Source organism: Coloeus monedula (assembly GCF_965178545.1).
Source record: "Coloeus monedula genome assembly, chromosome: 2".
Classification (NCBI taxonomy): domain Eukaryota; kingdom Metazoa; phylum Chordata; class Aves; order Passeriformes; family Corvidae; genus Coloeus; species Coloeus monedula.
In genome coordinates, this window is record NC_138782.1 from 67,639,533 (window position 1) to 67,664,774 (window position 25,242).

Below are 25,242 nucleotides of genomic sequence, written 5' to 3' on the forward strand. Positions count from 1 at the left end.
TATCATTCCAACCAGGTCAAAATTTTTCCTTGATGTAGCTCACTTTCTGTTCCAGTTAGCAATAATAACATCGAAGGCCCACCTCAAGATAGTGGCTTTTTTTAAACTTGAAATAAAATCTTTCGAACAGTACTGAGGCAAAGCTTTAATATTATGAAAGCTTTTGGGACTGATCATCTCCTTAAAATAAGTGGAAAGGTTTTCATCTGTTCTAAGATGCATCACTGAGTTTTGAGGTCTGCTCTGCTGAAGTCTGCTTACATGTTAATTAATGTTCCATTGCCAAATTATGCTGAACCTTATGTCTAATGTTATAAAGCAGACACAGGAAATGAGAGAGGCTATGAAGTCCAGGAATATTCACATTCCAAAACTGTAAGGAAATGGATTCCCCATCCATACATAGGGCAGAGAGTTCCGCAGAAAGAGCAACTTGGACATTTCAACAATTTTGTTTCATTTTTATGCTAACGCTGACTAGAAAAATGCCATGAGAGTAAATTAAAATTAATCATAAATTTGCAATGTTCTGTGCTGCTAAAGAGTTTAGAGTCTTATGAGGAGCTGAGGGAACTGGGGTTGTTCAGCCTGGAGAAAGGAGGCTCAGGGGAGACCTTATTGCTCTCTACAACCACCTGAACGGAGACTGTATCCAGGTGGGGTTCAGTCTCTTCTCCCAAGTAATAAGCAATGGGACAAGAGGAACCTGCCTCAAGCTCTGCCAGATGAGGTTTAGGTTGGGTATTAGGAAAACATTTTGTCATGAAAAGGGTGGTTAAGCACTGGAACAGGTTGCCCAGAGAAATGGTGGAGTCACCATCACTGGAAGTCTTTAAAACGTGAGGAACATGGTCTAGTGATGGCCCTGGCAGCACTTGGAGTTAACAATTGGGCTCTGGATGATCTTAAAGGTCTTTTTCAACCTAAAGGATTCTCTGATTCTATGCTCTGCCCAAAAGTGTGTAGTTTTAATTTCTTTCCTAGAATTTGGAAACTTATATTAAGATAATTTTACAAATATGTGTCTCAGTAGAGAATAATTTTTAATTCACATATATTACAAAGACATAAGCTTATACTTAATGTATTCTTCCTGGTTTGGGTTATGTGTTTAGAAGCTTAATGTAAGTAGGGTAAAGAAATATCTTAGGCAAAATCTATCCAGATGGATTTTTACAATAAATCATATTCTGCTTTAGGAATCATTTAATTTAGGGAATATTTTTACTTTATCTGTCACTGAATATGTTTAAAGGACTGTTAGCCTACGAGTAAAACTTTCATGTGAATATTTTTCAGAATTAAGGTGTCACTTCTCTGGGTCACTTAACAACTAAACCATGGATCTAAGCTCTTTTCTCCTTTCCTGAGGCCTAAATCCTATATTATAAACATCTTCCTTGGTATTATATCTTTTATATGGATAAATTTTTTCATTTTCAAAGACATAGAGAAAAAGCTATTTTTTTAAATTTTATAATTCAGCAGATTTTCCATATACATCATAGCAAATACTCAAAAGGTGAATTTGCATTCCATAGTTTCTTTTGCTAAGTAGTAGTGGAGAGGTATGGAACTGTACTTCCTTGTGCATAGATTTTAATCCAGACTTGCCCATAATTTCAAGTTTTATTTTATATGCCACATGAATATCTCACTTCCTAATGAGGAATATTTCTAGAAATTATTACAAAAATTGGCTCAATTTCTCAAGCTAGATAATGTAGCAAGATAATCACTTCTTACATTTATCACTGGGATAAATTAGAGACCCGAATCTCATATTTGTGTGGTCTGTTGAGATCTTTATTATTACACCTCACCTACTCTGCAGAAATCTGAAGAGATGTATTAGGAAGATTTAAATTGTTGGTTATCTCTAGCCCCTCATAATAAATGAGGAGGGCTTTGGACCTGATATCCAGGTCACAGAAGCATGAGTCCCTAAACCAATCTTTAGGCTATTCATTATGTTTCTAAGAACTCTTTCTGGGCTTTTTTTGTTCAGAATGTAACAGTGTGAAAATTATCAGTATTAGATATTCTCTGGACTTAGGTATGGGTACAAGACAGACTCATTAATAGGCTCATTTATTGTTAATTTGTTTGTGGGTAAAATTCAGGTGTTGCTCACAATTTCTGAAAAGTAGTCATGACCTTGTTCTGCAGACAGGTGTTGATTGATTTGGGCTGGCAGGAGGAAGGATGAAGAGAATGGCTACAGTTATTGAGGGAATTTTGTTTTTTTGTTTTTTCCTCAGGTAACCTTCAAAGAATCCTAAATCTTCTTTTTTTTTTTTTTTTTTTTTTTTTTTTTCAGTGTGTACATGAGGTTCCACAAAAATATCTGCATAACAAGTAAAAGAGAAAAGATACCTAGGGTTCCGTACCTGTACATGAATACTATGTAGTGACCTTTTCTCATCAAATTTAGATTGAAAAGGTTTTCACACATTCCAAAACTTGGCCAGGGTGTAATCCTGAGCAAAATGGATTAAGATATGGCTAAATTATGGTAGCTGGTTCAGGAATGAGTCTCAATAGTCTCAAAAACCTCCCATTTTTCCAGATTACCTAATATTGATTTGAAATAAAGTTTTCTTCTAAGATATGATCATCTGGCATAATATTCTATTAAAGAAATCTTTGTAAAATAGTGTAAAGATTTCTCAGCTCTTGATAATTTCAGAGTACATGTTAGATGACAGGTGTGTTGTGAATATGAACCCTCAACAAAGATCAACTGTTCTCACTGTGACAGCATAGCCTACATGTCTCAGCTGCCCTTAGAGATCATGCCTTTTTCCAAATGAAGATTAGAGATGAATGAAATTGTTAATTTAGTCGATCAAGGTTAAACTTCCACTTCAAGTTATGATTTTAGGGATTGTTATTGCAAAAAGAAAATGATGAAACACACCATTGATTTTTATCTAAACACTGAATTCTATTCATCCGTGTCAGTTCAAGATCCCTCTTGTGACCTAAAACTGAAAAGATATTTTCTAAAAGATTCTTTCACACCAAAAACAGAAGAAAAGAAAAAAAATAACCCAACCCAAAACCAAAGCCTTCAGATGAACCATTTCTATAATGATTGCCACTGCTTCCTAGAATTCTTTTCTTATTGGAACACACACTGAATGCAAGGAGCATATCAGAAGGAATTTTGAGTTTACATTTCGATAGGAACATAACTTTAGAAGCAGGTTTCAGAAAACCTCATTTCCCTATTATCTTAGGTGCCTATATAGAAGTGGTCTTGCCTTTAGCTATTATTTAAGCATACAGATGGAGTACTCTCATATTTATTAGAAAATAACTCTCTTGACAGAAGATAGACCTTGGTTCATCTGTTCGCTACAGCTAACTACTGTCTCTTGGGAAATTGGTTATACTATTTTGTAAGCCACATAACAGTTTTCTTTAGCAGCTTGCTTTCAGTTTTCTCTCTCACACACAGCATGACCCATAATGTAGTTGCAAATTGCCATTTACAGGTGAGATATAACAGTGACATAGATGACTAACTTACCACAGGCACTTATTTTAGTTTTCCCCTACTGTCAGATGAGAATTTTTTGTTCCAATTTTTAACAAAATTTTTCCAATAAATATATATGTACTGCATAATTCAGTACTGCAATTTCTGTTTGCTAAAAATACCTTCATGTTCTGTGTCTGGTAAATCACCTGTGACCAAATTTCTTCAATGTGACTTAAGAGTATATGCATTCAAACTGTGCATGTGGTGAGCTCCATATTTGAGTGCTGTAGTGCCTGGGTGGCTCCATATGGAAGAGTTGTCAGACTTGCAACAGGAGACACTGCTTGCACCATAACCTGCAGAGAGTATAGCAAATTATTGTTAGAACTACTTTGGTTTTCAGAGTGTGTGCATGTGAGTCCATTAAGACATATAAAGTTGGTCCAACCTTCACGGTCAGGTTAGCTTGGAATAAAAGAAATCAGGCAAATAATCTTATTAACCATTCCTCAATACACTTATTTGTGAGAAAATAGTAGTTCCATCAGAGGAACCACAGATCTGGAATTGTCTTTACCGAGTTTCTTTGTACTGGTAGACTTGTTCAGAGTGAAGATAGGTGTGTGTGTAACCTACAATTTTTTCTAGTAACTTTCAATATTTATTAGGACTATCATCATTTTACAGATGAGAACAGATTATTTTTTTTTCAACAATAAAAAATAAGTCAATGGTCTTTTTCTAATCCCTTCTGAATATTTCAAGGATGTGTAGAGTTGAGTTTTCAAAAACTATTAAAAAGGGGACTGCATACAATGCTCTTGCTTCAGAAGGTCCACTGCTACTTAGAGATAAATGGCAATCATTTTTCTCCAACCTTCATTTTGACATTTTAAAAGATAAGATGTACCTCTCAGATCAACTCAGAAGTGTGTCTAAATATCCCTTTGGCATCTCTTTCTGAAATGTCAGATTGCTAAGATGAATGGGAAGGTAAAACCATTTACTGTTTCAGAGCACCAATTTATTTCCAAAGAAGGGAAGATATTATTAACGATCAGTAAAAAAATTCATATGTGGAACCAAACAAATAATGGATTTTTCAGGCTGCTGGTAGTTTAGGATTGAGTGTTCAGAATTCAGTTGCATTCTTATCTCATCTGCATACTGAGAAGATGGAAATTAAACGTTTGATTTTTTAAAAAAACATGTTTCTAAGACAATGTAAAAAACATATCAAACTGAAGAGATACTTCAAAGAGAAAAATGTAAATTTCTAACTTTCAGAACATGAAAAGGTGAAGTCTGCTGCCTTTTGGAAAGAAAGCAACTCAGTGTCCCTTTGCCGTATCTTAGTATCTAGTTTAAACTGCAGTAAATGACATTTCCCATGTTCTTATCAACTGCACATCCTCCAGTTTCGATTTTATAAAGTAATTTATCCTATTTTTATTATTCTTCACTTCTGTGGTCTGCTAAATTCTCAAGGAATTACTACAAAAAGTGATATAGTTGTAAGCAAAATGATCTGTAAAATTTCCCGATAAAACCTGTCATCTTTGAAACCTTGTCCTTAGATCATCCCTTACTATTATTTTTAAAATAATTTCAGGTGTGAATTATTGCAGATAGGTTCAGAGTAAAATCAGTCATATAAGACTAACAGCACAGAAGATCTTTTAACTACTACTAATGCCTTCTGTGTCTCAGGTACTTAAATAATCAGAATAATGTAAAAACTTGCTGAATTGCTTATGCACACAGGAAAAAAATCCCACAGAGCAGAAGGTTAAAGTTCATATCAGCCTAGAGTTCTTTATAAGCAATTTTGGAGTGAAGACATTTCTAAACTTCCTTGCTAAGTTATGAGACAAGATTTCTTCTGCTTAATTTGAAGTGTCAACAAGTGCTCTACTAGAATATGAAATTCAAACATGTAAGGGAACATGAAAATTCAGCTCCAAATCTCTGAAGTTCAACTTTTCAAGTGATTTGGGGTTCATCTCACATGAACTTTCAGGGGGATGTGGGCACCTAAATCCTTCAGATATCTGCTGACCTAACCAGGCCCTCTGAAGCCAAAGGTTAGAAGTATATCAGCTGAGAGGGAGTTATTTTACTGCTGGCTGTATTTTAAAGCACAGTGTAATTTAGGTCTGGCTGAAACTGGTTTTCACTTCCTCTCCTTGAAGTTCTCAGATTGCTTCAAGACATCTGTACAAATAAGTAGATTCTTCATATGTAATTTATCTAATTCTACATTTCATACCTTGGCCTATTCCAGAACAAGCAATAGCTATTATTAATATTTCTTCAACAGGACTCAGTGATGCATTCCTGAAAAAGCAATTTTCTTTTCCACAGGGGAAATCTGATTGGAGCAAAGAGACCTTTTTGCAGTTACATACACTTGTTCCTTTTCAAAATCTTCTGATGATCTTTTTATCAGTTACACTGGTTGCTAGAGCAAATTGATTTTCCCAGCTGTGCTTCCCAGACTTTCTTCCCTACTACCCCATTCCATTCTCTGAGATTTTCTAGACAAACCATCCCCAATTGCTACTGCTTGAATTTCTCTCCTTGATCAGGAGGGAAGCAAAGTCCAGGTTGCTCTCAGGGAATTCTGACTCCTTTTGTACAGCAAAGGTCCAAATCCATCATTTGACTCTGCATAGCAAGGAGTTAACCACCTATGCCAACTTCTTACATGAGGTACAACCAATCTTTTCTATACACAAAAGTGTTTCTAAGGCAATCTTTGTAGCTGTCCACAGGAAAAAAAAAATCAGATACATGTGTTCAAATTATTTTAGCAGGTGAAAAATGAAGATTTGAAAGTATCTTGTCTTTTTCAGCAGCTACTGGTTGAAGAAAAAGTTTTAAGTTCAAGCATTAAATGCTTAGACTCTACCCTGCCAATATACTTGCTCAGCATTCAGGGATATGGAATAAAGAAAATTCCTGAGTCAGAGATTGTATCTTCATATTGAAAAGTCTTTTTCCTTACTGGTAGTTGCCCAGTCGCTCCTGCAACCTGGCTGTACATCACCGGAAAGTAATTTTCTTATCATACAGCTATGGAAGTTTCTAATTGATATTACTTAAACTATTTTCTTCAGAGATATTTTACCTTTTTTCCACAGAGCACATGGTACTACCATATTGTATCTGTACTAGGTTTGCATGGAAATATTTTGGTAGTGGGGGAGGCTACAGGGGTGGTTCCTGAGCAAAGCTGCCAGAAGCTTCCCCCATGTTTGACAGAGGCAATATCTGATGGCCCCAAGATGGACCCACCACTGGAAAAGGCTGATTCCATCATGATGAGAGTAGCACATCTGAGATAAAATATTTAGAAAGGGGAGAAATAAAAAAACCTTCAACCAGAGAGAGGAGAGAGAACAAGTGAGGGGAACAGCTCTGCAGAGCTCAAGATCAGTGAAGGAGAAGGTGCTCCAGACACCTGCAGCCTATGGTGCTCCCTTCAGTCCTACAGAGGAGCAGATATTCACCTGCAGTCCACAGCAGAGAAGTTGGGTGCACACAGGAGGCTGTGACCCCATGGGAAGCCCACGCAGGAGCAGGCTCCTGGCAGTAATTTGACTCTCTGGGGAATCAATGCTAGAGCAGCCTTTTCCTGAAGGACTGCACCCCACAGAAGGGACCCAAATTGGAGCAGTTTGTGAAGAACTACAGCCACGGGAAGGCCTCAAGTTAGATAAGTTCATGGAGGACTGTGTCCTATGGAAGAGTCTCTGTGCTGGAGCAGGGGAAGAGTGTGAGGAGTCCTGCCCCTGAGGAAAAAATGCGGCAGATACAGCGTGTAATGAACTAACTGCAACCCCCATTCCCTGTACCCCTGCACTGCTCCAGGGAGGAGACAGAAAAAATTTGAAGTGAATTTAAGACAGGGATTGAAAGATTTAGATTCTATTTCTAATTACGTGTTCTGATTGATCCAGCTAATTTCCCTAAGTCCGGTCTGTTTTGCCTATGATGGTAAATGGTGCCTGATCTCTCCCTGTTCTTATCTCAACCACAAGCATTTTATTATATATTCTCTCCCCTGTCCAGGCAAGGAGAGGAGTAATACAGCTTTGGTGAACACCTGGCATCCAGCCAGGGTCAACCCACCACAGTACCCTAAGAAACCTCAATTATTGCAATCCCAAAATATATATCACATGTGTCATGGGTTAGCAAAGCTACAACATGTTAACATACAGCATTAATAGTTTCTAGATTTCACCCTGTAGCATTTAGAAGTAGTAGTGCTATTAGTATTAGTTACTGATCCTGTATGAAGTACACAGTTTCTTTGGACTAATAATGAAATGGCTTGATAGAAAGTATCTTTTCTTCTAAAAGCTGCTTATTGAAATCGATGAAACGAAAAGATTGGTGTACATAATTTCTTGGACAATGAATAAAAAGATTAATACTATCTACTTCTTTAAATTATCAGATGTTCTGTATTGATCAAAAATAAAACCAATACAGATATAATAACAGAAAAGGAAATTAAAAAAGTACACAACACCAACCACCATAATAATTATAAGTGCCTTTTCTGAATCCAATCATTCAGCTAATTTTCATACACCATCCGCTCCATATTCCATAGTCTCTATTCTATGTCTTTTGTCATGTAGAATTAGTTTCTGCATAATCTCTAGCCCTGTTTTCCACATTTCATAAAGAATATTACATTTTTATAACTATCAGTCACCAATAAAACTGCATATGTTCTCTCATATGCAGTCCCAGGCACAGCTTTCTAAGCCTCTAGTCTGCAGAAAGACTACCTTAAAGTCTGAGAAGTTTGTGAATATACACATGATACGTGTTGAGAGGTTTTTCTCTTTGCACTTTAATTATATAAACAGTAAAGCAACACTTCAGTACATTGTGTGATGAATTTAAAAGTGTGTAAATTTTGGTATCAGTTGTGAAACTCCATTTATTTATTTTTTCCATTTAGTTATTCCAGTGGCATTCATTCATTCATATGTACGGGGATATAATTCGATACAAAAGAGAAGAAATTGCTGAATGTCAGTCATCTCAAGAGAAGATTTATGCTGCACCTCTAAATAAAGTGGCTTTTCTTAAAATTGTCACATTTCTGCTCAAAAGCTTGCAGAAGCTTCTTGTAGAAGACCTACACTAGGTGCCCAGCACACATTTTTGGGCTGTACTGTAGATCCTTGTCCTACTCACAGTCTGTTGCAGATAACAGTGAGAGAGACGAGCTTTCAAAGATAAGCTGAATTTGCCTGTGTAAGTTGTCTTTCCCTGTTCTATCTCCTTCTCTGTGTTAGAGAGAGTCTTGCCTTTATGTTTCCATGTATGTCCAATAGAAATCCTGATCCATGGTAGTGGATCTAGCTAAGTTTCTAACTTACTGAAGTTTACCAGGTCTATAGTTCTTCCACAGAAAATGGTTTTATATCCACTGTAATTGCACATTTTAGCAGTATTTGGAGAAGAGTAAAAGGTTTTGACCATCTGCAGTGATCTTGCTTTTTCTCCTCTGAAATATTCCGCACTCTGTTGCTTGTTGTCCTGTATCTGCATTTTTGGCGCCTCGTGCTAGCCAGATAAGATGATAAAGGCTCTCTGTTCAGTGCATATGGTGGGTCCTGAGGGTCCTTCTCTCTTTTCAGCATTTTTTTTCACATAAATATATAAACAAGACAAATACATGAAAAAAGTCATTAGGTCACTTCAGGAAAAAATATTATTACTAATATTTTATTCTAAGGTACTAATTATTAACCACATAATTAATTCTGTCTTTTCCTTTCTGTTCATATAAGTCAAGGGAGACCCTTGCAGACATTAAAACAGGAGGATGTCATAAGTAAGGCATACGTATCACCTGAACAACAGACGTAGGTGTAATCCTTTCTTTTGATAGAAATCATTTTCCCCACATGGGGAAAGAATTACTATTGTGATGCCTGTGGGTCTGTGGATTCACTAAGGGTGATGCGCTGAGCTTGAAAAACATGCAGCAGATTATCTTATATCCATTGCCCAATTCTTCACTGAAGGGTTCTAATCCCTTGTCCACTTCTCCCTGAGGTACCCTCCTTACTGTAGGCTGAGACTCCTGCCTGCCTCGTCACAACAGTGGTGGATTGATAAGGTCACCAGGTTAAAGCCCAAGGCTTGAGCTGGTGCTTAACATACACTGTCGATTTACACAGCCATTTTTTTCTCTTTTCTGCTTCCTTAATTAGTATTTAAATATTCCAAGTGAAGTGGAATAGGTCAAACAGGAGCCATTAACGACCTGAATCCGGAATACTCTATAGCCTACTTATTGGAGTGCTCATCTGGGGAGTAGAGCAGACAAGTCAAAATCTGCCAGCTCTCTCATTTAGAGCAGACTGTGCTGAGGTTTCTCACATCCCAACAGCATTGCCCTAGCAACAATATTATTATTTAAAAGTGAACAACCCTTTTTTTTAGTATCATGACTAGCCCTCTGCTTTTAATATGCCTAGCCATAAAAAGGCATTGCACATTAAATATTTTACCTATTTTTTTTGTCCTATTGGCAGAATAAGGTTGTTATACATAAAATAGTTATGAAGTAACATAAATACAGAAAATTACTCTTTTAAACCTGAATGAGTCTGAATGGAATAGGTTTATTTATTGGCTTTGGAGGCTTTGTTTTGTTTTATTTCATTTTTCTACCAGACTAGTAGAAGGTATAGCAGTTGAAATGTAAAATCAAGTATCCATCCTTAACCATGGACTCCTATGCTTATTAAGCCTTAAGGAGATTATGCCTCAGCCCACAAATATGAAGAGTATTTTACTGAAGCTGCCAGGACTACAAGCTCACTTTGGACTCTGAAAGTTACAGAAAGTTACAGTGTTCTCCTCAAAGTTGTCACCAATTGTCAAGGTTTATTTATGCTTACGAGACCTTATGGGTCTTCAGACTGTATTCTAAGTGACAACTCTGAAACCAGAGAAATAGTAAGAATCTCAGAGTTTTAGCTGTTTAGAATTTAGCAAATCAATCTGTTGATGTAAAGGTGACATTTGTGACCTGACGGGGTAGTCCCATGTGCACGAGAAATTGTGATGTGCAGTCAGAGGTATATATCCCTGGAGTAATCTTTTTATAGAAATGTATATATAACTTTTTAAAGTTCCTATCCTCATTGAAAATCAATAGCAATCACAACCCAAAGTACCAAGAGGCTCTAGCAGACATGTGGCAGTGGATTAAAATTGGATGGCTGAAAATGTAGCAGCCTTCAGCTGCACCTTCCACTCCAGTGATGGATGTTGTCTCTCCCAAAGCAGGGACAACTGATCCACTCATGAATCTCCTGATCTACTGCAGTGCTCATCAAAAGGAAACTTACTTGGATTTAGACTGGTTGTAATTCGGACGCTGAAATTTGTCTTGAGAGAGAAAATATTTATTATATGCATGGAAAGAATACCTAGAAAAATTCAGCAATCTGATTTTAACCTGCTACTGAATGACCTCTGCTAATTGTAAATGTAGAACTCAATAGGCTCCATTGGGTGATTTCAAAACAACAAAAATTCCTGTCTTTCTCATTCCCCTACTGGGCACCTGAAGCCACACTGACCTCTTGGGCAGGAGCTCTGCCTAACTTTGGCACTTTTCTGAGAAAAGAAGAATCACTCCTGGCTGAAGTGATGGAAACATGGTATCTACATCCCCTTTTTCTCTGTTGTCTAGCTCTGTAAATATCACTGACAGTTTGGGGAGAAAGTTAGCACTGGTAGGAGATGCACAAGAATGAACAGAGCACCTAGACATCCTGAAGCAAGAAACAGGCAGAGAAAAGCATGAGGATAACACCTTGGGTACTACAACAATAGAATGCTTGTAGAGAGAGGGCAATCATTTATTTCCTCTTCTTTTTGAAGTCATGAAATGGTGGTGGTATCAATATACAATCCACTCTACATGAGATTATGTAGCAGCAAACAATGTCTTTCTCAGGAGTCTTCAGATAAAATCCTCCAGCCAATTTTGTTAATATAGGTATCTAGGGACAGAAAAATCTAATTTCTATTTGCTTTAGGACATTCCACCTGGTTGGGCTTTTTTTAGGCAGTTCCATCATTACTGTCCTGCAGATTTTGCCTGACAGTCCCGTGAGGATGTCTTTGATAATGTAAAGCATTTAAAACAACACTGGAGATCTTTCTTAGGCCCCTGAATCACACTGCAAGCACCAGTATCAGGAACCTCCAGCAGTATAACAGTATATTCCTAGCTTGACTACCAGTCAAATTTGAATCAATAGCTGTTCACTCACACTTTAATGAATGCAATGACAGTGATTTTATTGTATAACATCCTGAGTTTTTAAGGGGAAATCTGACTTGACTACATCAACAGCCAAAATCTTGCCATAGATCACCTAGCATACTTGAGCTTTGTCTCTGTAGCATTGCTCTGATTGATAAGTCATTGGTTACTATTTCCTTCACCAAAGACACATGGTGGTCTGAGTATGAAAAGTTAGGTGTACTAAATAGGAAGGAACTATTTTTACATAGCAACAGACCTAGAGGAATGATCCTTTGACTGGCAAGTATAAGTCTGTATCTGTATACTCACATAGAGCTTTAATTGCTTGTATTATAACTGCAAATATCTGCCACTAGGATGTCCTTGAAGACATGCTGTGGTACTAATCAGATTTGTCAAGATGAGACAGTACCTTTCTATTCTGTCTTACACATCATAAACTCTGACTGATATCCCCAAGAGGAAAAAATGCATAATATGTCATTTATGACCTGTTACATGCACAAATTACTTGTGCCCTGTATGCAGTAGGATAACAAAATGCTATTGATTTTGAATTTGACTTAGGAAGCTGATCTTTATTGTTAGCTGTCACTTGGCAGATTTTTCTTCCTGCTGTGAAATGTTTGATCTAAAATTTTTTTGTTTGGATAAATGGAAACAGTGATGGTTTTATAATATTTTTTGAAAATTGTATATGTTCTATCCTAGGGGATAGACATTATTTATAAGGAGAATAAATATTCTATAAATAATACTAAATTTCAAATAAGTAACAAACCCCATATAATATGCCAATCTTGTTTGCTCTTACAACACTGCTGTGTAACAGAGCAGTTTTCCAGGACTTGAATCAAGGCTCTGATCAGCACCAGGATCCTTGTGCAGAAGCAAACTTAAAAGGCAAAGCTAAGGGAACTACATATTAATACAATGCACTTCCTAATAAAATAAAATAATTCTTGAACAGATTGGGGTATGAATTTGAAAACTCAACAGATATGACAGAATAAGATTAGGGAACCTATTCCACCAAAATTGTCCTTCTCAATTCTATATGATTTTGTCAGATACATAAAGGGCCATTTCAGTATCACTCTAGGATATTGTGTTGACATTCTACAAAAAAGGAACAAAACTAGTATTCATTAGCATAAGGACTGGAAGATTTGTTTGGGTAAAACAGGAACAGAAAAATATATGTATGTATAGGTAATATTAAGGATCTTATAATTTCTTCTTTTATTTCTTTAAGAATATAAATGTTGTGATTCTCAAAGAGAGTCTAAATACATGATGTGATGGCAAAGGCTGAAAAGTCTTCAACAGCCTGTACCTTAGCTCCAGCCATAGTTTCTGAGTGCCTATTTTGTCATTTTCCATGTCAAAAGTGAAATTAAATCTGCTTGCTTTAGAGCAACTCTGTCACAGAAAATATCAGTTTTACAGGTTGTATCAATTGTGACAGAAGATAAGCAAAAAGCAAAGATCTGTGCAAACCAGGTGTCACCTGATTCCTTGAAATTTTAGACGTCTGTGTGGGCAAGGGTCCCTTAAATCACTGAAATTAACTTAGGAAAGTTGGTTTCAACAGCCAGACCAAAACCACATGTAATATATCTTTGAATATTTTAACTGTAGCATACAAGTAGATGTTGTAAACTAAGTGGAGATACTGTGGCCTTCTAATAGTTTGAACTGTGCTGTTAGGAATACTTTTACCATTGTTATTGTATATAATGGGAAAAAAAAAAATACCTTCCTAGGTTGTTTAGGTTATAAAATGTCTTTTATGAAGAAGGTTAATTTGAGACTTTTCAAATATGGTTAGGTTTCAGTTACAACTGTTTTGATTTGTGTCCAAAATTAGCATTTTTAATACCTCAGGAAGAAGCAGGTTAAGTCACTATTGTTACTGTCCATTACACAGTTAATGTGTGTCAGCTGCTCACTTAGCTAAGTAGCACTCACCTTCCTACCAGCTTTTTAGTACCAAACCTATGCTTTCTGGAATCAAGTCTGCTTTGTCATTTTAACTCTTGTTTCTTAGGCAATTTTTTCATTAAGTGAAAAATTCCACAAACAAAGGTATTTAAAAATCAGCTACGATCTTATTTACAACTTTTAAGGTTCCTGAACATGGAAATCATTTGTGTTTCTGTTAGATGAAATGAAGTGTATATATTTCTATTGCTACTGATACATGTCCTTGACAGCAGAATTCCAGCCAAACCTCAAGTGGTGTAGATGCATTAGCTCCATTAAAGTCAATGGAAGTTCACTTAATCACATCACCTGAGAATCTGGCCTACGGCCCGTAACAAGACAATCCTTTGGAGGGTAATAATGTTTTATGGTTTCATCAATCACTCTCCTAGGGCTGTAGCTATTTGTGTCAAACTAAAAAATGTCATATTATAATCAAAAAGGCTGGTTGTGACTATTTCTTCCAGAAAGTGCAAGAACCTCTTTTTAGTAATACAACATTTATATTTATTTTAAACATACTGACTACAAAACAATTTCAAAACAGCATTCATGTTCTTGGTTCTAAGCTCCAAGTTATTACACTGTTTTCCTCTGTTTTGTCTGTTTGTATAGGACACATGTCTACAACCACGACAATAATAGACGGTAAGAACGGATCTGTTCCTTCGTCATCCATGAAAGTGGGCAAGAAATCAGTGACAGAAGACCTTGTGACTACGTTCAGCTCACCAGCAGCATGGCTTCTTGTTGTTGCTCTGATTGTTACCTGGTCAGCAGTAGCTATTGTAATGTTTGACTTGGTGGATTACAAAGCCTTAGCAGGTAAAATTCAGCATATTCTGTTTGACACCTTGTATACTCAAATTTAAAAAATTATTAAGCTGTGTCTACTGCGTAATTATGCCTGTGTCTCACCTCCCTGGGGACAGTATAGGGTCTCTGCTGAGTTTACTAGGAGAAAAGATACTGTGAGAAATGTCAGAACATATTAGTTTACACTTCATATATCTTTATCGTTTAAGTCTCTCCATTTTGCAGCCCATCCTCATCCTGCAGAATGCGTGTGTTGACAGTAATGTAAAATGTATATGAGCATGTAAGGTCAGATTTCTGTTTTGCAGTTTCTATATAAATTTTTTTTCTAGAAAAATAAAATCAGTATTAATTCATATTTTCAGAAATATAAAGTCATTAATAGTTGCCTTGAATATTCTGATATCTGTTTACACATTTCAATGACCAAAAAATGCAGAAGAACATGCTAACCCTAAAACTGATCTTCAAAAACCATTAAGTGCAGAGGACCAGATTCTTAATATTAGCTAAGACACACCCTTGTCTTCAATAAGGCAATAACTCTAGCCTAGTTTAAGACTTGGCTAGATAAATGAACAAAATCAAGCTTTGGGGAACATATTGATTACTGAGGGCACAGATGAAGTGGGTGGTACAAAGATGGTGATTCAGGAAAAAAAAGGAGCAGGGAATAGGAAGGACTAGAATATTTATACCTTTTATCTGGCAATGATATACAATGAAAAATAAATTAACTGCTGTGTAAAGGGTATGTAGTGTTCAGCAAGCCTTCAGTAGTAAAACTTGTGAGGCAAATAGCCATTAACTATTGTAAAACATGTATGTGAAGCAGAAAACAAATTATTGTTTGTGGCTCCTTGTTTTTCTTAAATGAGAACTCCATCTCTAAAATTATTGCATCTGTCACAATAATTAACTAGGAATTGAAATTCGGACTCCTTTTAATTCAAAAGAAATTCAGCTGATGTTTTGGAGTAGATTTCCTGGACTTTATTAGTTTACTAATAAATTCGTAGATTTTTTTTTTTTTTTGTCCTGCTATATATCAATATTTACTTCAAGATTTACTCGGAAAGCTTTTGAAACATATATAGATCTTGAAAGAAACCAAGCAATCCTGGATCAATAGATGTCACAGAGCTTGAAATGTGGAGCAAATATACCACAAAACTTTCTTAAATATTTTTCTCATCTGTCTTTGTTTTCAGAAGGACATCACTGGAGTCCCAGGAAACCATAAAGTTATTTTTGAGAGATCCTTTCAAAATATGGATCAGATTTAATTTGGACACGGAACATTTGATGCTACAACAAAAATACAAACTAAGAAAGAGAAACTATCATATTCAACTTTGGTTTCCCATACTAAATATTAATCAATCTGTCAATCAATCAACCAGTTAATCAAGTTCTTAACATGTTTTCAATGAACAGTCAAGAACCAGGGCATAATTCAGACTAAACTCTTAAACTAAGAAATTTCTGATCTAGCTGTCAGGTCACACATGCTCAATAAACAAGTCAGGGTAATGCTAAACAATAAGAATCTGTATTTGCACTGGACTCTGAAGGAAACTTTCTAAGCAGATGGAATTCTGTTCATATTGTATTGGTTAAATGAGCTGAAATCTCACAAATGTTGATGGAAACTGGCATTTTCAGACCAGGATTTAGAAATAAAACAATGTAAATTTTAATCTGCAGGGTGAGTTTTATTTTGTGGAGGTCTCTGACAGACGGTACTTTAGTATTTTGAGTCCATGAGTTTGTTTTTTTTCCTTCCCAGCAATATTCCTGTTCCTAAGTGACTAACTGAGCTGGCATTCAAATGAGGTCTCAATGGTCAAACATTAAGAGAAGGAACTGCTGTACTTCTTTAGACCAGGGTATATTAGACTTTTTTCTGTATTTACATAAATATAGCAATATTTACACAGGTGTTATCATAACCCTTGGGTTTCAACTCCTGATTTCCTACTGATTTTTTCAAGTTAAACCCATTGATCTATAAAAATTCCATGAAAATAGCTGAAGATTTCACATAAAATCACCTAGCTGGCATTACTGATACAAGAATGATTTTCACTTTTGGACAGTTTCTCCAGTGAAAGTAATGCCTTCTTTTCATAGAGAAAGTAGAATTTTGAGCATATTTCTAAGTGATTCCTTAAATCTAAAACCTAGTAATTTTTTGTCTTGCGTTTGACATTGTTCTTTGAAAAACCAGACCTGCATAAAAAGAGTGAATAGTTATTTTCTGGGCTGTAAATTTAGTTTTGCAAGCATGATTAAAATTAATTTCCTAGTTTTCGAATGCAAATGAAAGATGCCAGTAAAATTATATTCAGCTGCATACTTCTTAAATCCATAAAATACAGAAAATTCGGTGTATCTTTCCTCAAATAACGCTTGCCTTTCATAAGCCAGTGCATTCAATTTCTTTCCCATTTCTCTACCTGAAGTTCCATGAAGTTCAAGTTCAGAAAGTGTGCATAGCATGTGAATGAGGTGGGCTGAGAGAGCTGAACTCAGCCTAGAGGAGACGGGAGGGTGACCGAGGAGCAGCCTGCAGATTTTTGAAGGGCAGTTACAAAGCTGACAGAGGATTCTGATCTATGGGCACCCACCAGGGACTTTCACTATGTTTCTGTGCCAGAAATGACTGCCTCCATAGCAGAGCTGTGGCAGTGACTGCACTGCACAGTAGTGAAAAGCAGGAGCAGGCTGACCTAGTAAAACAGCCTGGGAAATGTGTGGCTGAGGAATAGACATGGATTTGTTCCCCCTGATTACACTACAGAGCTGTTAACCTCTGGAAAATACAGGAAGTGCAATGCCCTAGGTTATGGGCTGCCCAGAGTACACAGAGATTCATGCAACTCAGTAAAAACACTACACATGAGCTGAGTATTTTAAACTTGAACCTGAGAACTGTTTTCCTTCAATAACTAATGGTTTTATTCTTATCATCTGAAAGGCAAATAATTCCAAAAGACATAAATTATCAGTATACATATTTTAGCTGCTAAAAGTAAATCTTTTAACTTATCAGTATGAACTTCACACCACCTTCTGTGATTAGAGTGCCAACCCATGGATTTTGCTTCTTGATTACTACGGTTTCACATTCTTTTAGAAGTAAACTTCAAGATAGTGAAATGTTGACAATTTATATAAGATGACATTTGTCCAATAACTATATGAAAAAGAAGTGTTTAGTTTCATCCTAAAGCAGATGCGGTAAATTACTTTTTTGCTGGACCTCTTTATTCCGCATTATAGCTTGCAGAACTGAGGGAGGCTGAGGGAACAAAACTCTTAGGGTTTAGGTAAGTGAAGTTAGATTACATGAACTCAAGCTCCACTCATAGAACAATTTAAGATACAATTTTGTGTAATTTTACACATCCAGGACATGATGGCTGTAAATTCTGAAGTACTCTGTATTACTCAGGAGGTGCTGGTTATGATATAAAATATATCATAGCAGGAGGACCCCATGTCACAGGTTGCATGTGTAAAGCTTCGCCTCTTGGGTGTCAATTTGTTCAGAAGTTAGAACAGGGATCGAATCTGCAAATCAGCTTTTGCTTTAGCACTGGATTTCAAGGAAAGCACGAGACAAGAATTAGATCAGTGCTGAAACTTTCACTCCTGTTCTATCTACCCAGAAGGAGGAAATTAAATTTTGCAGTGTTGTGCTTTAGTGTATTATGCTCATTCCTTTGAGGAACGAAATGAAAGCTTGCATTCCTATCATAATATATTGTACAACTATGAACATGACTGAAATATTTCTAACGTGGTATGAAGGTGACATGCATTACAAAAGCTCCAGAGAAGAAACTATAAATCTCATGCAGTACATAGTGTGGATGAATATGGAATGAGTAGCATGCCACATTGAAGGATCTCACGTATTTTCAGTATTTTCAGAAGTGAAGAAAAAATTAATTTCAGTTTTATGTCTGCTTTGCAACAGTTCATTACTACCATCCTTTGTGTTAGAAAATACACCTTTTTAATTGGCTTCATAATTCATGAATGTATTTCATGCATTTCTTGTACACATAACTGGATTATATATTTTAATTGGTAAATGCAACTCAATAATTTAAGATTATTTTAGTCCTAAAGATTGATTGCCCAGGAATCCATATTTGCTAATGGGCTAATAGAGCGTTCAAAATTCCCTGCCATCTCTGTGACCAATTACAGCTAATTAAGACCACCCTAATTTCAGATCCAGAGTGTTCAATATTCAAAGTAAATTGACAGTGATTTAGCCAGTCACTTAAAGGCCAGACTAAATCAAAGCTAATGAAACCTCACCAAATCTATGAAACCCAAAATTATCTACAAAATAATATAAGTGAAAATATAGAAAACACAGAGAGACATGCTTAGCAGAATGAGCTTGCTATTTTGTTTTCATAAGTGAAAAAAAATAGAGAAAAAGAGTGGGCTCTTTGAGTGGGATCTTTGTGGAGGTAATGCCTTTAGGAATGGGGAGTTAAGAGGACATGAAGGCATGGAGCTCTCATCCAGTCAGATGCTTTCTTTAATTATTATTTTAATATTTTTATCTTAATCCGAAACATCTGGCCAAATATTGTGGGGTCTCCCATACTAACTTCTGAATAACACAGTTTGAAGTCACCATTTCCCTGGCTGAACTTGTGGTCATTTCTGTTACTGTCATGCAGTCATGGATAGATTTTTCCTGGCCTTGGGTAGTATATAATAATTATAAGAAATACACATTTTTCCCCTGCAATGTCATCTCACTGTAGTCACCCTGTTAGGCTAATGCTCACTAGAAAGTTTTAAGAACTGCAAAAAGAAGAGTGTACTTATTTTTACTCCTTTGTTTTATGACAATATATCCGCCAGTGTTAAAACTGATAATACATTTGCATTTAGTCAAGAAAAAGAATTAACTTCTGGATTAGTTTAAACCATCAGCAAACTTAATGGAACAAATCATTTTTTCTCTTTGTCAAACATGCAAAGCCCTAAAAAAACCTCCTACCCTGGAATTTATCAAAACAGTGTTATAGTCTTCTGAAATACATTTTTTGCTGTATTTTAAATGGCAATTCAAAGCATGATTAAACAGCTTATCTATTTCAAAGTTCTTAATGAAATTCTTAATTGAATTATATGAAACTTTAAGTAATGTACCTAAAACCTACAAAACATTTTTTCTCTCTTCCATGATAAAATCCATTAAAGGGATTTGAACCAAATTCCAGTTTAAAGAAGGGCTGCTCAGATGACATCTGGTTTCCCATGTTTCAATCTGCAGCAGATCTCATATCTGATTTATAAACTCCTAGAAAATGAGTTTATACTGAAAAGAATGACAATCTATGAACTATTGCAGTATTGCAAGTGCTGCTTTCATCCCCAAAGGTCCAGCATATAAAAGATGATAAATTTTGATAGATCAAACTTTGGGAGGTCATGAAGTTGAGAATATGAAATTTCAGAAACTGTCTCAATGAACAGGGAAGGATCTAAGAAGAGAATTCATGCTTAAATGTGTTTCATGAGACACAAAACACAAAGCGAACTTCCAGTGCATAATGATACCTGTGAAATTTCTAATTTTAAACAAATCAAACCAATAATTCATTTCAGTAACAATTGCAGTAATGCAATTCTTTGGTTATTTGCTGTTGAAGAAATTGAAGTAACTCAACTAGAATCACCTATATATCCTTTTCAGCAATAGAATTTTTTTGTGACTTGTGAAAATACTGTCCTTTATTTGACCACGTTTTTACATTGGTGTGATTCATACTGTGTTATCTCACACCTATAGCATATTGTTTCTCTTTTTAATGAACTCCAATTTCTGCTTCATAACAGCAGCCCCACAGAGATTAAACTCCTCACTTCACTCCTTAAGTGCTTCCTTTAGCCAAGAGACAGATGGGAATGTTCATTATTGCTAATGGTGTTTCTTCCTTTTTTTTGCTGGCCTTTCTGGGGTTCATTCCGTTGCCATCAGGTATAGCCACCTATTCACAACATTGTGATGATCCCTGTTTACCACCTGGTAAAGACCTTCTGCCTGCAGTGCTCTGAATACGTGTGTGGATGATAACAAAGCATGGGCATGAGCAGAGGCCAGGACACGGCTGCACTGCTTCTCAGCTAACCCCAACTCCGCCTAGCTGGGGCTTGCTACAGCCTACTTCTCATTTTCACATCATGCTTGAGATAGATCTGACAGCTAAGAGATGCCCCCAGCCAGGAGATTCCCAGGAATTGATGTCAAGCTGAGGTACTAATTTTACGCCTTAAACGCCCTTTAAAAATGCTGTTGTACATTTATTTATCGGCTTTTCAAGCTGAAGATCTCTGTTCTTAGTCAGAAAACTGAACCCATAGAATGAGAAAAAAATAAAGTTTAAAATTGTTTTAGGTAAAATGCCTATTTGTTTCAGAAAACACCACCTAATGAGGGTCTGAACTATCAAATCAAAATGTTCCAGCTGATATCAAATCCAGTAATATAAACTACTAAAGCCCATCCTAAACATACACTCCTGTCGACATGTAGGGCTATATCAAATGGACCTGAAATTATTTGATTACTTTGTGAGAGTTTGTGAATTTCTTTCTAAATTTTGGCAAGTGGATTCTAGTTATAACTGCTTCTTTATCCACTTTCAGGTGGGGTTTTCTCTATGAACTTGACCTCAATATAATTATCTAAGGCTGATATTAGAAAGAGACAGATGAAGGCTGTAGTCTTCATATTTACAATATACGTACTTATAAAATGGAAATTACTGAGAAAGCTGACTCTACACTTTTTTGGACCGTTTTTATATGTAATATAATTAAAAATTAAATTTATATTTTTATACTAATAATTCAGTGATACCAACTAGAGTTTTACCTGTTTATGGCTTAGAGCTATAAGCTTGATAAAAACGTTAGTCTATGAAACAGAAAGGTAAGACCTAAGGACAGCTATGTTGATAAACTGGAATGTTAATAATAGGACACTTTAAGTGTATATTGAGTTTAATACCTTAGATGCTACTCTTCAAAGAATCATGGAGAAGAAAGAAAGAAACTTCCAAATATATAAACTTTCAAATTAAAATATAGGTCTCTATATTCATAATATAATATTTTACTAGATTAGGATATGTTTTATTACCACAAGCTAGTGTTAGGCTTTTGTATTTTATCAAACACAACAGAAATTCTCCATCTTCGTCAGCTGTACCTTGTCAGTATCAATGAAGTAGTTTATATCTCATAGATCAATCTTTGCACCAGATAATTACCATCATTTGTAACTTAATTGCATTCAATTCACTGGAGTCAAAATATGTAATTGATGAAAATCCAACAATTATTAACTAATTTGCTGTGATCCATTAAAAAAAAAATCCACCTTAACATAGGTTGGATTCTGAATATACATTTAACCATTTGACAAGCAAAAAAGATTGATTGGAAACTACATTTCTGGCAGAGTTATTAAGACTCGAATAATGACTGAAGTTATTTGCACAGATAAATCAGTCAGTAACTTTTTGTTGTGCACTTCACAGGAATAAATGACACAGACTATTAAGCATAACCAAATTTGCTTGAGAGGCTACAGCAAATCATACGATGTGATTACTCAATTCTTTTTTGCAGAAACTACTGTTAAAGTACCCATTATGAGTCCTGATGAAAAAAAAGGGCTTTTTTGTTCAAAAAATACTTCGTTGCTTTACAAAAATTACCTTCGATCCCAAGAACATAGCTAATGCCAATTGCAGAATTTGAGAAGACTGTCATTGGCTGGTTTCAAGAGGCTGTGTTAATTGTGAGTTATTAATTACCATTAAGGTGACAAATTTGATTTTAAAATCATTTGGAATTAAAATTGTAAGCCAGGGAGAATTCAGAAATTAAGAAATTAGTTGTTCAAAATTTTTGTTCTCACATTTTTAATCAAATTACTCTTTCTGTAACAATAATGTTAGAGAGCTGCAAAGAATTGTAGCACTTAATGTCCTGCTTCAAATTACATAGGGAGTTTTTAGAAGTATTTAATACCTACAACACATCTGAAACTGTTTCTTAAATAATTATTTAAAAGATAGTTGCATATGTTTAGTACAGAAAATCCAAACAAGCTTCCAGATATCTCTAACAGCTAACAAACATTTTCCAATCAAATTCAATTGAGTTCGCCTCAAGTTTTCTTTGAAAGGTGGTATACAAATTCCTTCAATTTGACTGGAATTCTTCCTCTGTCAGCTTTAACTCTTCCAAATTTCAGCATTTTCCAGAAGGTTCTGGAGTTCTGATGTTTCCACTGAAAACAAAACAACAAAACTGTTACTATTCTCATAGCAGTGAACATGCCAGCACAAGTAAAGATGAACTTTTACTGGTCTGAAAAACATCTCTTATGCTATACCAAGTAATAAAAGACTATGACAAACACAATGTTCTAGCAAAGCATTTTTGTGGAATCAGTGCTGTTCTGGAATGTAAGTAATTTATCAAGGTGAATAGTTGTATTGACCTGGAATTAATTATGAATGTAGAGTTACAAATTTAAGTGCTTAGCCAAAGTGTACAATAACAAGAAGGATTTAAATCTGAAATAGCATCACAAGCAGGATCCATGTCACATATCTCAATAATATGAAAATAAGGTGACATGTCCACGCTAACTTTTCAGACTTCATTTCTAGTCAACGGAAAGGAGTGGGCACCTTTGGAAATTAATTCAAGTAACCCTAAAAGAGATTTCAGAGGAAAGCGAGACACTTGCCTTCTGAAGGTCACAATATGTCTTTCTGGATTGGCTTTTGAGGGAGTTTATAAACCATCAGGGATTCAGTACCTTTTCAGGTACATTTCCCTAAATAGGATAAGCTGAACTTAAGCTGTGATTAAATGTAGTTGCATAGTGTCAACAAAATTCTTCAATATTAGTTGTATGTTCATGTCTGAATTTAACCTCCTCAGTAACCATTTAGTTCCTTTCCCCTCCTTCAACAGACATTTAATAATTGCTTACTATTTTATCTAATTGGTTCAACCCCCATTTAAAAGTTCGGCAAAAGTTAGAAGTTCACTAGTCTGTGTCTGAGAAATACTCAGTATTGATAAAGGCTCTTTGCAGTTTAAATTCAAGATCCTGCAGCCACTATTTCCAGAGCAATTGATTTTATGTGATATATCACATATTAATTATAGTTTAGATCAATTATATCAATCTATAATAATATTAATTATAGCTGTAGATTAGTTACAAATTCTATATTACACACCATATGTTAGCAAAAGAAATGTATTGTGAGCTTACTTTTAAAATAATTGGTGTTCTAAGGTTGTCTAAGAATTGAGAAGATGAATATATTGACTACAAGATGATTGTAAAAAATCTTATCACACTGTTCCATTGCTGGACATCTCTAAATAAAAAAGTATCAAGCTCAAATTTTTTTATGAAAATCTACATTCTTTCAGCTTCACTCTTGAAGCAAGAGTATGCAAATCTTCTGGAAATTGTTGTCTTTCTTTGCATGTGTGTGAGGTAAATTGAAAGTTTCTCTGTACTTGTTACCACAAGAATTGTGTCATTTCCTTTGTTTCTAGTGTATTTCGTTCTACTAGGGACCTCGTAGAATCTGGTGTTATCAAAGTTGTTGGGAGAACTAAAAACATGGATTTAATTAGTCATAACTGTCACTTCAGCATTACATGGTGCGGTGTTCTTAAGAATTTTAGGACACATCATTGCTATTAGCACTAGTTTTAAAAAATGTTGGAAATGCAACAGAAATTAAACAAAAGATCTGGGCTCAAGACATAATTTTCCAGGTCTGTGCCACTTGCATTAAACCTTAAGTGAGCTCACAGTACCTGTTTGAATACAAAACTTCATTTTGCAAATACTAGTAAAGTGTCCTCTACACAGCACCAAACTGATTTTTCTAAACTTTCTATGTTAAAAAGGATTTGCAACTTGGGCCTGTTAGCATAGGCATGACTGGAGAATTTTGCCTCTGGACACTTGTAATTTCTAATTGCTTTTCATTGTGTGGTATAAAGATATTATGAATTAAAGACCAGGATATGATGTTGAAGACTGATTCATCAGCAAAGATGGCTTGCCTTGGGGTGGTTGGAATAATTTCCTCTGCTCTTGATCTTGCACTTCTCTGAGCATTTCCTTTGCCTGCCCAGGGGGGACAGCTCTTCTGCCTGTGAAGCAGAAGCAGTTCTTGAACTGCTAGTTGATAGACCAGTGTATTAAAATAAATTGATACAAGTTCTTGTTTAGCTTACAGCTGTAGCCCCTGCAGCTGTAAAAGCCTGTGGCTGTAAAAGCAACTGAGCCCTCCCTAAGCAACCAGTGGATAAAATGAGGGTGGATAGCCACAGTGAAAGTCGAGGCAGCTGTCCAAAGTTAAACCATCCCTGCTTGTGAATCAAAACCTTGATTATGCTAAGACACCTCTGGCCATTTTCATTCTATTAGTCTACTTCGACTCCTTAGCACCTCTAGATTAGAATAAAGGGCAAATGGCATCAGGGGTCAGGTCACAGACTTACTTTTTAAGAGCCTAAATATAGGTATTCATTCTCCTGG

At 35.8% G+C, this 25,242-nt stretch overlaps 1 protein-coding gene across 15 annotated transcripts in view; it reads left to right on the top strand.

Annotated features, from left to right (window-relative positions):
- The window catches only part of TRDN (triadin), a 231,443-nt gene that overhangs the window by 23,187 nt on the left and 183,014 nt on the right, over positions 1–25,242 (top strand). For 14 of the 15 annotated variants that reach the window (XM_082276583.1, XM_082276584.1, XM_082276586.1 and 11 more), the window contains 2 exons: positions 14,409–14,618; positions 20,629–20,676. In XM_082276583.1, coding sequence (XP_082132709.1) covers positions 14,414–14,618; positions 20,629–20,676 — 253 coding nt within the window. In that variant the 5' untranslated portion in view covers positions 14,409–14,413. The remainder of the gene's footprint in view (positions 1–14,408; positions 14,619–20,628; positions 20,677–25,242) is intronic. The other variant, XM_082276574.1, reaches the window with a different exon arrangement.